Source organism: Diorhabda sublineata, chromosome X, assembly GCF_026230105.1.
Source record: "Diorhabda sublineata isolate icDioSubl1.1 chromosome X, icDioSubl1.1, whole genome shotgun sequence".
In the NCBI taxonomy this organism is placed as follows: Eukaryota; Metazoa; Arthropoda; class Insecta; order Coleoptera; family Chrysomelidae; genus Diorhabda; species Diorhabda sublineata.
The window spans coordinates 22,144,529-22,159,381 of NC_079485.1; the positions used below are offsets into that span (position 1 = coordinate 22,144,529).

Below are 14,853 nucleotides of genomic sequence, written 5' to 3' on the forward strand. Positions count from 1 at the left end.
ACTGACAAATTGCCACGACCAAGAACAGTTTCAATTGTAGATCGATTAGATGGTATTCATTCATGGATATTATGGCAGAGTTTCATCAAATTCTTTTCGAAAAATATTCTAGAGAGTATACATCCTTCAGTACCGAGAAGAGTTCGTTCCAATTCACAAGATTACCCTGTGGTTCCGCGAGGTTACATACTTAGGTCATAACTAAATTTGCAGAAACATGTATTCCACTTAACAAATTAGCTTGAGGTGGTGAACATGGCCCACTTGCATCGCCCGGTGAGATACCACCGTATTAGTTCCAGGCCACGTAAAGTGACCCTAAGGTTTCCAAGCTTCGTCATTGTACTTATACTTCCGGTCTTTGGAAAAAATAGCATGATGACACCTTCTAGACCAGAATAATCCGGAGTTAAAATAGCCTTCCGTTATAATCTCCGGGTGGAGGCTGGTCTGAAGGATCTATCAGGCAAAAAATGTTTAAGGTAAACTTCTGCAATATAAGAGTTGTGAATATAAATATAAACATTGTACACCAGAATCTGAAGTCGAAAAGACCTCATATTCTAGCTCTAGCAGAAACAAAAGTGAACTGAACAACATCCAAACTTCACCTTGTACATACCGGATACGACTAATACACCCGATTCAGGCATAACTTTGGATTTGCCACCGTATTCTTTAGGGACGACATATCTTGTCAGCGGGATGAGAATCTTGTGCCTCAAAATTTGATGTTATATGGTTTTACACAATGACTCAACGAAAAACAAAATCCAGTTATTCTTCAACATTGCCGATAAAATCGATTACCTTCAATGGAACCATCCAAACGCACATATTGTTATCGTTGATTGCTTTATATTCACCTCATTGACTACTTTTTCCAACATTACTTATGATAAGAGGCGGAAAACTGAAGATTGTGCCAACAGCCAAAGGCTGACAAAACTTATCAATGAACCAACTAGAATTCCCGAGATTGTCACTTTACTAGCCTCTTATACCTGTTTCTAACAACAGACCCAGGTCTGTACAGCACGACCAAACATGCACCACTCGGAACATCAGATCACATACTAATCACATCAACGTGTGAAATTAAAATTCAGGTTCCGCCTAAACCACTTAAAGTTAGGCACTATTTATCGGCCAAATGGAAGCACCCAATGGATTTCCTATCAATATTCCCTAGGAATTATGTTCACTTCAATTCCAATGTACCTTCAGTGAGTGCAAACGAGAAGTAATCTTGGCAGGTAAGGAACCCTATATTCCTCACTCCTCCAACAGAAGTTTGCATACAACAATCCATGTTTTAATAAAGACCGCAATAGAACAATCAACAACAAAGATGCTGTTTACCGCAAATGATACTCAAATCCTAGTGCCTAGAATCGTATAAACTTTGTTGTCTCGAGAAGTACCTGTATAAGCAGTCCATAGGTACTTGCAAGCAACGATATAATGAGAGAGTGAAAAAAAATGTAAATTGCCCAAATCGATCAAGGACTTCCTGGTCTGTAACAAAAGCGGTCAGACAAGGCTTTTGTGAGTCTAAAATTCCACCGTTGACTGAAGAATATGGATCAATCGCAGTGACCACAAAAGAGAAGGCGAACATGTTGATGACGCATGTTTACTACAAAGTCAACTCGTAATTTGCGGGGAAAACTACTACTTAGTCTTCCTGTAGTAGATGCATCGATACAAGAAATAGAATTTCGAAACCGAAAAGTGGAAAACTTCTCAAAGGCTTGGACATAAATACAGCAGCTGGCCCAGATAGAATACCGCCAAACATATTGGAAAGATGAACAGCTGACTAACAAGTTCGTAATGCAAACTCTTTTCTCTATCATTTAGAAGAGGTACCTTCCCTACAGATTGGAAAGTTGCCGGGTTCAACTTAAACCATAAAATAGGAAAAGATTTAAACCCTGTTTAATTTCACAAATATCGTATCTTTTAATGAACCGGCAAAAAATTTGCGCGATCTTTAACGTGAAAAATAACTTGAAGAGAAGATGAGTAGGAACAGCATATTAAAGAAATAATCTCATGGGAGAAAATAATAAAAGAGACAAAAAAAGTGGCATACCAATTTTAAAGTCAAAATGTTCTAGTTTGCCCAAAGGGAGGGGTTAGGAATTTTTTTATCATAGCAAATCTAATATCACCACTAGTAAAGTTCTTGAGCAAGTAACTAATGACCTTCAAATCAAAGTCGCCTCTTTCTCTCTTCTCTCACTTTTCACACTTAATCCAAAATTTCAAAATTTAGCAGAAGATCTCAGTACCCTCTTCAAAAATGTCAATCGACAACTCCTTACTACCAATCGTTAATAGCTGGAAAATCCCAGGCCTAATATTTAACTCATTACTCTCTTGGACACAACACATACAAAAAACTAAAGGAATGTGTCTTAGAAGGCTTAATATTATAGAAACTTTTTCTCATTATCATTGGGGTGCTGAAGAAACTTCTCTGCTGAAAATTCATAGAGCACTAATCTGCTTCAAATTCGGTTATGGTAGCTTCATTCACATTTCTTCAATAAATCCAAGCCAAAAGATCTCAACTAGGAACAAAATACTGCCATTCGACTATGTTTAGGTACATTTGGGTCGATCCCCGCTAAAAGCCTTTATTGTGAGGCTCTCTCTAGGTCTAGGCTCTAGCTCAAATGACAATATCTTCTTCTCTCCCATGGACTCTGTATCTAATCCATCCATTAAATCCAGTAAACACAACATCAACTCAACACCACATTATAAGCCTTCATGTAATTCAATCGCACACCCTCTAATAATTTTGAATATACCACCGTGATTAAAAACTCCACCTCAATATGATCCTTCCCTCTGCAGATTCAATGAAGTCCTCTACACGGATGCCTCAAACATCGAAGCTGGAGACTAAAATAGAAAAACCCAGAGAGCCGAAACATTGATGGAACAGACCCGCATTGGCAATCTATCAATCAACAAAAATGTCGTATATATGCTGAGCAACAAGCAAAAATTTATGAGGAGGTGCTTCTTTCTCTTGATATTAAGCTGAAGCCGCTTAAGCCTTCAGCAACTTCAATGTGCGTAATCCAAATACTTGAAATCCTATTAACCAATCTAAAATAGCAACAACGTCTATCTTGCATGTACATCTCGCACATTAAAGTCATCCAATTATGAATGTGATTACCATTTTTACGTGTATTGGAACCTTTTGTCTCTAGATCTCCTACAGCTTTCCTCTAGGATCTATCATCAACAGTTCAATCAATTTCTTTTTGGGCATACTAGCTTCTTTTTGAAAACAACTTGCACATCCACACATAACATACATATGTAAAATAGGGTGGCTAACTCGTGAAATTATTGGTCTTAGTGGTAAATTTTTTTTATGAAGCTTTAGAAAACCATAAATTTTTGGTGGTAAGGCATTACGAATTTTGAGTTCTTTTGCAATGTCTGGAGCTACACATTCATTTTTTTCCCATGAATCTATTAGTTCATTATTATTTTTGGTATTGATTTGGGCCTGACCTTAAGGTTTGTGCTACGTATTTAGGAATGATTTCATTTGTGAGCTTCTCTATTCATAAAGAAGACTGCTTTTTTCTCGTTCGTTTGTGCTTTTCCATTGAAATTTTTTAATTTTTTTATTTCCCTGTTTTATATATAACTTTTTCTTTTTTACGTCGTATTAAGTTTATTCTTTTTTTATTAGTGAGTTTCATATTTTTCATACAATTCACAATATTTTTTTCATATAAATTTTCGATGTTTTGATAAGATAGATACCCTTATTTATAAATATATTATTTTTGTGACGATTTATATCATTCATATCATAGTGTCCACCTACGTTCCTAAACTTTTTCCGCATCTCTGATTCTGCTTAAGTAATTGGTAATTGGGAAAAGACAATGAGTTCATCAAATTTGTTAGCTTCGATGCCAAAGCTCCTATAATGATTCAAAAATAGTTTCACTTCAAAAAGATTGTATTGCTCTGGTTTTCTTGATTCACCAAATGTTTCAAAATTTAGAAATGTCGCTCATTAGTCGGTTTTTGAAGGAGCACTTTTATAGGAAACTATTGGAGTTTTGGCATGATATTTAACTTGTTATGATTAAATTGTTAGAATTCTCATTATTTTCCAATTACTATTATAACAACCACTAATCAAAAACAATCTATGCAGGTTAAATAGAAACTGCTACTTTTTTAAATATTTTTTCTAATATATAAATAGTTGTATTTCCAGATAATAGGCTACCTATTATGAATGGAAATACTATAAAAAATTCTCAATTGATATTGAAAGTGGTATAGTTAATTCTGGACACTAAGATATAATTCAGTGTTAAGACGAAAATTACAAAAAACATTTTGATGCCGATAAAAAAAGATAACACAAAATTATGAAGAATTTAAAGACAATTACAATAAAAAAAATGTTGCTAGTACAAAAGCAAGTTTAAATGAATGAATATTGGGACCATCTCACTCAGATAGTGAATGTCGAGTGAGTTGTTGCTTATAACATTTCAATGAAAATGGCAAATTTACTAAATCGTAACGAAAAAACAAACAAAACTTGTGTAAATTGTTGAAACAATTACAAAACACATAGAGAGGCCGCAAATATTTTTAATAATAAACATCCGCATAGAAACATTCAACAACAAGGAATTTAACAGTTACAAAGATTTTAAATAAATTTAAGGCTAGTAGAAGTATAGAAAAAAAATTTGAGAATAATCACCGGAAACGGGTTGCGAATGAAGAAAGACACTGAATTGGAAGTGATGCTTTCTGTCGTAGAAGACCCAAAAATGTATTCAAAAAAAGAGCCTCTGCACTCCAAACTACTTCAGTGGAGATAAAGTGGAAAGGTAATAAACATCATGCATACAAACTGCAATTTGTACACACGTTACTACCAAAGGATTACGATATTCGTTTTGCATTATGCGCTCTGAGCTGATGGAAAATTGGATAAAGACCCGTTTTTTAAAAGAATTTATAAATATTTTCCTATGAGGCAACATTTTCTTCAAACGGAACCGTCTCACAAAATTATCGCTGGGAGTCTAACAGCAATTCAAACTTTGTAATAAAAACTTGGAACCAATATTCTTTTAAAACGAACGTATGGTGTGGTGTGTACAAAAATAAATAAGTTGGACCGTTTTTGTTCCACATCCCTTAAATGCCGCAGAATACTTACAATTATTAGAAAATCAAGTGATTTTTTGCACGACCTTCCGTCGTATGACAATTTGGTTCCAACAAGATGGTGTTTCACAGGTATTCAGATATTTTTTAGCCTCCTAGGTCTGCTGATTTGACTTCCCTTGCCTTTTTTTCATGGGGTTTCTTAAAACAGCAGGTTTATCAGCGAGGACCATATGATGATGTAGACCATTTGGAAAGGATTATTTCTAAGGAATGCCAAAAAATTACTTCAAATCTGATAGCGAAAGTGATACAAGAGTTTCACAAAAGGACAATTGAATGTTTACGAAGAGAAGGTGGATATATCGAAGCCGTAGGACATTGAACTAAAATTTAGTTATGTTTGTTCATGTTTAATGAATATTCTTTGTATGGATTCTTCAATATCTACAATAAAAAATTATTATGCATTTATTACATATGTAAATTGTTGTTGTTCAAAAACAGTGATAAATAAAAGAAAAGTAATCATATTTTTAACAGGTAAGAGAGATGAATTGTATCCAGCCAGAATAATTTATACGAAATGACCTGAATTTTCATGATAAAGGGATGTAATTGGATATTCGAATATAACTTTTGATTCAAAACAACTTTACTCTATAACATTTTTCTGAATTGCTTTAGAAAATTGATATCTGATGGTTGCATTTTCATTTTTGGGAGACACCCTCGTTTTCGTAGAGGTGGTATTGGGACAGGATCGTCAGTGATATCCGCCTCTCAAAAAGGTGTCAAGGTGGAGACATATTTTCCTTGAGGCACGTCGAGTTTTTGTGGTGATGCCACTTCGTTAGTGGTCGAGGTGACAACCTTGGTAACAACGTAAGGAGTCCGTCTCTTCTTGGGGCGAACTTCGTAATGATGGCATTCCCGGATTTGTTCAAGGCATGAACGTCTACGAGCACGTTATCATTGATCTGAAAACTTAAATACTAAAATCGTGTCAGGTTTTATCAGCGGATGTCATATTTCGTTCTTGAGCATTTCACTCCTTTCGCGAGCAGTCTTGCAATGTCTTGCTAAGAGTCTTTAAGTATGGGGTTATCTAGGACACAAAATTTTCTTTCTCATGTTGTACATATTTCGGGATACGCAACTTGCGATCGAATGTGAGGTATGCGGAACTATACCCGGTAGACTATGATCGGGCAGAGTTTATAGCAAATCTAATTGCGGGAATACAATCTTTTCATGTTAAGTATCAGTCAAAATGGCTAGTTGGGTTTTCATATCCCTATTATTCTGCTCAACGGGATTTGCAGCTAACCAATATATAGGGATAAGATTGTTTAAAACGGAGACAATGTTTGCATTACTGCGATTACAAAGTGAGTGCCTTTGTCACTGATAACTCGTCGTGGAATGCCGAAACGAAGAATAACATCGTTAACTGAACAACGTGAACAGTTTACGGCTGTATCTTATAATAACTGATATATTTCCACTCAGCAGCTGGCGGTATCTTCGACAATAAAGATCAACTTATTACATCGGATGTTTTGGCAAGAGATCCAAATAAGTCAATAGAGAGGGTTTCAAAGCGTTGAAGCTGGACTGGAATTTGGAGCAGTCCAGCTGGTTTCAAATCAATAGCCTTGTAATGTTCGAATTCGATGCATTTTGCGACGTAGTCTGCCACTGTTTTCTGCATACCAGTCCAGTAAATAGCAAATAGCTGTTCTATAATAGGTCCTATCTACGCCATAGTGTCCAGCTAAGGAGTCATGGTTCCACGCTCTGACCAACGTTTTTAATCCATATTGTCCTGATCGGATTTTTCAATAATTTTTTAAAGATCGGGGTCAGCTAGCAGTTCTTGCCTAGATTCAGTAGGAGGAATCCCATATAGGTCGACTTGTGCATATTCAACTAGTTACTGAGAGGAGGTCTCGACAACATGTCGACGACTATGTTTGGAACAGTTAGATTTGATATAATCTGGGGTTTTACAACCATAGCAGTAAAATACAGGATTTCCAGTTAAATTAGTAACGTTGCAATCCCTTTCAGAGGTATTACTAGTACTACGATTTCTAGTTGATGCATATTCACGGCATTCACCTTTAGTATGACTATATTTTAACAAAACGCATATTAAATTCTACTTATTCGATTGAGATACTGTTTGTATTTGAACCGTTTACTTTTTATGTTAACAACCTTTGGACTGGCACAGTAATTGTTTTGATAGCAGATTGTTCTCTAGTTCGAAAATTTACAATACGATCTTTCAATGTATTGGCTTCATTTCTGTCTAATAAACCGTAAATCATATTTATTTGTACATATTCTACAAATTTCCGAGTCTCCGAACAGATGTGTCAACAGCCCGCGAGTGTTGCTGATAAGGGTATTAGTTTTTTCATTGCCATGTTCATGCAAAAACGGCTTTACTTATAAATCTGAAACGCGGTTTAAGGTAACCGTACGCATGTCTTAAGGATTCCAAAGTAGTGATCGATGCCTTGATTCCCTGCCACCAAGTTGCTGCAGCATCATGAAATAGCATACTGAGACTTTTGAGTGCATGCTCAACTGATATACTAAAACATTCTTCATATACTGATATTGCATCTATGGATGTTTCGATATCTTCATTTGAATTACCACAAAAGCTATCTTTGCATGATGTGTAGTTAGATTTTGTATTTACAATCATTACAATTGATTGACTTTAAGCTATATCTACTTTTTGTGTACTGGTCATTGTAGAAAATCAGGGGTCATTACCACCTGTTTAATTTACCTGTTTCTTCCAGAGCGCAGAAACATGGGAGTGTCTGCACTGTCGCGGAATTGAGGTAATTCAGTGTTTACCACTTGTTTGATTTTTCAGCGTAACTAACTTTTACTTTAAAGCTGCACATTTGGAGCCATTATTGTGGATTTTGGGGGATAAAAGTAATGATGATATTGCACTTGACCCAAAATAAATTATTATCTCAATCTACCTGGTATAATATGGTTTTATTGAAATTTCGAGGTAAATACATTGATTCTAATACTACGTTTGTAAGATCTACATATTTTTATCTATTCTACAAATATTTTAATAAACATATATTGATTATTCTTTTTAAAATGTTACGAAGTTTTTGCCAGCTATACTATGAACATCTTATTGAGAACGTGGGGCAATGAAATACCAGAGTAATCTCACTTTAATAAATATATTTTCCGAGCTTTCGCATACTTATGTATTCATCCTCTGTGACTGAAATTATGGTCAAGTATAATGTAAGAAATATGTATGAATATATAACAATAACAAAAAATTTTAATTACAGTAATTAATTGAGATTTGTGATGGCTTTAAGTTGTATAAATTCTTGTAAAAATTTTAAATTTATAGGATTCAAAATTAAATATTCAAAGTGACGTTGAAATATTGATTGAATAATTTATGGATAATATTAAATTTTTAAAGGCTAAGTCATTATCAATATAACTGAATATTATTAGTGGTTCGAATATAAATGACAATAAAATTTATATAGTCGTCGTTACTAATGTAGTTGAACTTTATAGATAAGGTGAGGTTAGTTGTTTGTTTATAGCGTTGAATTTTTATAGAATTTGTCTTTTCAAAATCTGGAAGATATGCATAAATTACAATAAGGTTATTTAAATCAGTTTTCTTATTGATGCATTGATCATTTTGGGCAATATATGTTGTTTCCAATTCAAATAGACGTTTTTTATAATTTTTGTCAAAACTTTGGCAAATTATTATTCGTATTGTGCCCTTCATGATATACATGAGTCGCTAATGAACATCTATCAGGATATAACCTGATATCACTCTTCTGAGAAGTTATTCGACTGATCAGTGACCTTTTCGACTGACCAATGTACTTTTTGTCACAATTTAAACAAGATATTCCATATACTATGTTAGGCAATTTATTAATTGGTGTTTTATCTTTTACTTTAGTAAAAATAGATTGAATATATTAAGGGTTCGTCTGCACGCTATTTCGATATCGTGTTGTCATAAGATTCCAGAAAGTTTAGGGATATTACATCCAATCCTACTAATACATAATTCGGTGATATCATATTATTAAAATTCTCTTTTGTAAGGGGTTCAATGAGAGTGTTAATTGATTCTACAATGGGTCTAGCTGATATAGTAGGTTTATGACTTATAAAAATATGAATGATCAATAGATCACCTTCATCGTGAATATCAAAATGAGAATAAAATCTAACTAAACTTTGTTCTACTAAGAAAAATTAATTCCTTAGTCCTTACTTTTCAAATATATAGCAGTAATCAATTGAATTATTTGTAGTTTTATTAGAATTTATACAATAGAACTATAAATTTTACTTAAATTATTTAGGTCTTTTTTATCATTTATTGCTTTTTCGTTCTTATGAATGTGAACCATTTCAAGAAATTCTCTTTTTCTTGTATTAGATTCCGTTTCAAGAGTTTTTGAATCTTTATAATTGAATTTATGTTTCTTATATATTTCACACGAATTGAAGTTTAAATATCTTGAGGACCAAGTTGGTTTCGTATATCATTCTGTTCTTATGTTATGTTAATTTTATATAATATGATAGTAAGAAGTGTATTATTACAATAACGCTATTTATAATATTACAATAAACAACCAAGCAATTGAATGTGTGAAACTTTCAGGTGATTCAATTTCAACTTCAATTCGTTTACCACAAAAGGCTGATTTCTGAAGAATATTTTACATGCTGAATTTTCTTTTGAATAATTTTTTCTACTTCAGTTTCTTGTCTAAATTTCACAATTAATTTTTCTTCTAATGGAAATATTGCTAAGATTTGATGGATTTCAGGAATAATTCAAATATCATTTTTGCTTATTTTAATTTTAATTTTAGTATATTGACAGTTTGATGAATTTCCGTTGAACAAAATATTTTCCTCACAACCATAATTATTGTTGTCTTGTAAACGGTTAGGACATTGAAAAAAGTTACCGTGAGTGCAAATGTCAATTAAGTTGTTTGATTTTAATAAATATTTCGCGTCAGATGTATTCCGATACAATTTCTATTATAATGGATAACATATAAAACATATTAAATAAATTATCATAATAAATAGGTATCGACAAAAAATATTGTATTTGATTATTTTCTACGTCTATGATAGAGTTAAGTTATCCAAAACAACCCTCTTCACTTCGGCGCATCATCATCAATTACTTATTTATTATTATGAACTCTAACCTCTTTATCTTGCTATAAATTTTGAATATGTTTAGTCTGTCTTAAGTTTTATAGATTCCACTTCAACCCCATTGAAGTATCATCTTCAGTTAATTATTATTAATATAACAATAATGAACAATAAATATATTTATTTAATTTTATAATTATTATGGTATAAGATAAGAACTAATATATAAAGAAGCCTGTGAAACTAATATTTTGTTCATTAAACTGATATTCGTCTAGTACGCCAGTCAGATTGGTGTAACCATTTATAACTTCGAATTCTTATTTCATTTGATATTCGTCTAGTACGTTAGTTAGACTAGTGTAACTATTTGTAACTTTAAATTATTAAATCCTTAGTTTGCTATATAAATTGTTTTTAAAAAAGCAAGTTGGTGAATTGAATTATTTAATTATATCTAAAATTTTTTTCAAATTCAAATAAGAAACCTATTAACAGAAAATTGTGATGTAAGCATCTTTTATAAGGTTCAAAAAATTCATCAATTTCACGTTTGAGCGCTGTCGACCATCTTTCATTTTAAAATCGAAGCCACAAAATTCTTTTTTAATTCTCTTCAACTATTGAAAAAGTGGGGCTTCTATTTTAAAACGAATGATGCTCGTCAGGACTGAAACGTTACGTTTATGATTTTTTGAACGTTATAAAAAATACTTTGATCACAATTTTTGGTTTTCTGTTTTTTAACTAGGTGAACCATATAATAGTTACTTAATTATTTTTTTTATGTCTTCGATTCAGAATTGTGAAATATATACAAAAACAAAAATATAATTTTTTTATCCGTTTTATCTTCAATTTTTGGTAATAAAATTATATTATAATTTAGTAAAAAATGTTCGTGGTAGAAATCCGTGGATAACTTCACACGCACAGGTTGATTCTATTTGAATCAGTTTTTTTTATTAATACATTGGCCATTTTTAGGAATATATGTTCTTTATGAGAGCAGACGTTTTTTGTAGCTGCTTCCTGATGTCCAAATTTTGGCACATTCATAATCCATATAATGACCTTCTAAGAAAACGTGAGAGGCAACCGAGCATCTGTCGAGATAAAATATGCTCTTTCTTTTGAGAGTGGTTATCTGATTGGTGAGTGACCTCTTGAATTGACCAGTGTATTTTTTATCACAATTGATACATAGAATTTCATAAATTATGTTAGGCAATTTATTAATTGATGTTTTATCTTTGATTTTAGTAAGCGCAAGTGTCAAAGTTTCTCTGTATGCAAGCTTCTAATTATATTATTTAAAGATTCCTGAAAGTTTAGGAGGAACTGATTTTAGACGAGGGCCGTTTTTCTTTCAACCTCCGATTGGCCAGAAATAAAAGACAAGTTCATATAAAGCAATAATTTTATTACCACAAGATTGGTACAATTACGGTTACTTTTCGAAATAATTACCGAAGAGATTCAGATATTTGTCTTATCTGTGGAAAAGCTTGTAAATACCCACTTCAAAGAAAGTTGCCGCCAATGTAGTCTAACCGTTCAGTAACAATAGAGTACAAAACAGACCTTGAAACTTCTGGAAAGTCCGTAGACAAAGCAGTAATGGTGAATCTGCGGTTTTCTTTAACCAATCTGTTAATTCGTTGAACCATGGCATCTGAAACGACAGATTTTCCACCTTGGCCCCCTTCATTATGCACATTATTACGGCCATCTTTAAACTTTCGACGCCATTCACGCACAACACCATCACTCATGAAGTTATCCCCATACACACGACTCATTCCCCGATGGATTTCTGTAGCACTATGGCCTTCGGCCTGTAGAAAACGAATCACAATTCACAATTCACACTTGGCGGGAGCATCAATAAAGGAGGTCACGTTTACGTAGCTGTAGCACAACGCCAACTGACGCCTGAATGTCAACAATGGCGGAGTTTATAGTGCGAGAGATTCGCAGTTGCCACAGCGCATTTTCGCTTTCTTCTGCCCGCGTAGCGTCTGCACAGAGCGATGGGAGGTTGAAAAAGCGGTCCTCGTATATAGTAAGGGTGTGTAAATAGGTAAGACAGCACTGCTAGAACACGAAACACATATACCCTTATGTCGGGCACGCGGAATGAAAATATGAAAAATAAAGTATACCTGTTATAAAGTTTCATTTTGATTCCAAAAGTAATATTTGATGAAAAGACATGTCTACATATTATTTATATAGTTATTCAATTAACCAGTTAAATTTCACGTTCTTAGAGCCGCGCACTTTACAAGGTTCCGTGAAATAAAAGACTATTTGAAATATGATTAGCAACATAATGAAATTATTAAATTCGACAGTATTATTTCTGATCTATTACGACATTTTCCATTATACTTTTGGAGCTATGTTCTTCGAAATTAATGAAACAAACGCGCTCTAAAATAAGTAAATAACACATAAATAAAGGGTACCGGTATATAAATATTTCCAACCAGACTGAAACCCTATCTGTTAATAATTCTACAAGTGAATAAACAACATAAAATATCTATAATTGTTGAAAAAAAAATAGGAATTGTATGTGTTATTTTGTGATTTATATTTTAAATTAATTTTGTTCTCTAGATCACAGGGTCCTATCCACTGATTCGCCAACTTTTTTTTTAAACCAAAGTATTAAATATCTGTTGCTTTGGTATTTTTATTAGAGTTTTTGCAATTTGTGATGGCATTATGATCTCATAATAAAAAGTACAAAATTTTAAAAGAAAATTAGTTGTAAATATTAGTGTTTGTCCTCAACATTGATTTTAAAAAATAATCTCTATCAATACCACAGTTCAGTTCAACTATATGTTTTGTTATTCGCTTATGTCAAATTCAATATGAGAATATTTGATAAATTGAGATGAATAAAACACAGTTTTATTTTTCTAAAGGTTTTCATATCAATTGTGATTGTGTTTGTATTTTGGTCACATGCTTGGATATTATATTTATGAGTTTATGGTTTTCAATTCTTAATAATTAGTCATAAATAATTAGAGACAATATTTAATCAAAATGAGAATCATAATTCCAGAAGCCCTTGTCCAAATTTAGTTGACAATATTTCAAGGCTCTTCTAATTTCAAATGGAAATATCACACAAATCAAATCATCCTCCAATTCAAGTAATATTAGTTAGACATTAAAGTTTCAATATTTACATTGCATTCAATTATATTTTCTTTGGAGAAATTATAGGATCCTCAGGATAGTTGCAAATTATTGAATTTGTTCAGTAGTAGGTTGAAATTTTCCAAACAAAAATAACTTATCATTGGATGGTGCGTGTCTGTTAAACACTATTGGGTTATGTCAGGTTTTAATAAAATAGTGTTATCACTGTTATTTACCTGTATAATTGAAGAAAATCATAAATCCCAAGAGTTTGTTACAGAATAACTGCCACATGCTTTGTTAGATGTTGATTTTTTTTTCACAAAACAATTTACCCACTCATGTACACAAATTTTATTTGAAAAAAAAATTGTCACAAACGTTAAATATTTCCGCACTTTTGGTATTTTATTGCCCAGCTCTGGTGGATTCAATATCAATTAAAGTCGAACACGCACCTATAAGTGAACTTGACGCCTTGTTTTTGTGCGTCTGCGAAAAATCGTAGTGATACTGGCGGCGTCGAGTATATAATCTTTGGTCGAAATGCTAGTGATGCCTCTGCGAATTGCCAGCGGCTGCGCCCTCTAGTGCCCCGATATTTCACCTTTACAATATTGTTTTGTATCGACCTCTAGTGTGAATTTAAATATGTAAGCCACCAACCTTCGCCGGACTCTGTTCACCAATATAGATTCACAGGAATTTTTTTTGCGTAAACAACAAAACATACTCAATATATAAAAATAGGGAATTAAACAATTATAAAAATAACTAGCACCAACACTCTCCTGGCCGTGAGCATGTAAGCTATTAAAATTATAAAAATCCCTATATGTAAGGCTCAATTTGCACTTACATGATATGATATCTATTTAAAAAAATTTGCAACTCAATATAATAATAATTTTCAAGCAAAAAAATCAAAGTTTCTAGATTTTAAAAATGCAATAACATCCAAGCTGAATTTATAAAGAATGATATGCAGATCCTCATACATAAAAAACGATTATTTTTTTATGTTCAAACAATAAAGTTACAACTTTGACTATGATTAAAATGGTACTTCACAACCATTTCCATTTATATTAAAACGAATGCTGAATAAGTGTTCCAAGTTTTTCAAATTTTAATAGAATTTTTTCCTAATAATGATATTGTCCAATGAACATAAATTATAATAGTACCTAATCAATTTAATATTCAATTGAGATAACCAAATGTTTGAATGTCCACATACGATGTCTGTGCAAGTTATAGTATTCGATTTTCGAACAAATT

The 14,853-nt window shown here is 32.6% G+C and overlaps 1 protein-coding gene across 2 annotated transcripts in view; it reads right to left on the reverse strand.

Annotated features, from left to right (window-relative positions):
- The window catches only part of LOC130451353 (junctional adhesion molecule A), a 151,216-nt gene extending 137,079 nt beyond the window's left edge, over window positions 1-14,137 (reverse strand). For both annotated transcript variants that reach the window (XM_056790318.1, XM_056790319.1), the window contains exon 1: window positions 13,809-14,137. In XM_056790318.1, the coding sequence (XP_056646296.1) occupies window positions 13,809-13,866 (58 nt within the window). In that variant the 5' untranslated portion in view covers window positions 13,867-14,137. The remainder of the gene's footprint in view (window positions 1-13,808) is intronic.
- Window positions 14,138-14,853: the final 716 nt, after the last annotated feature.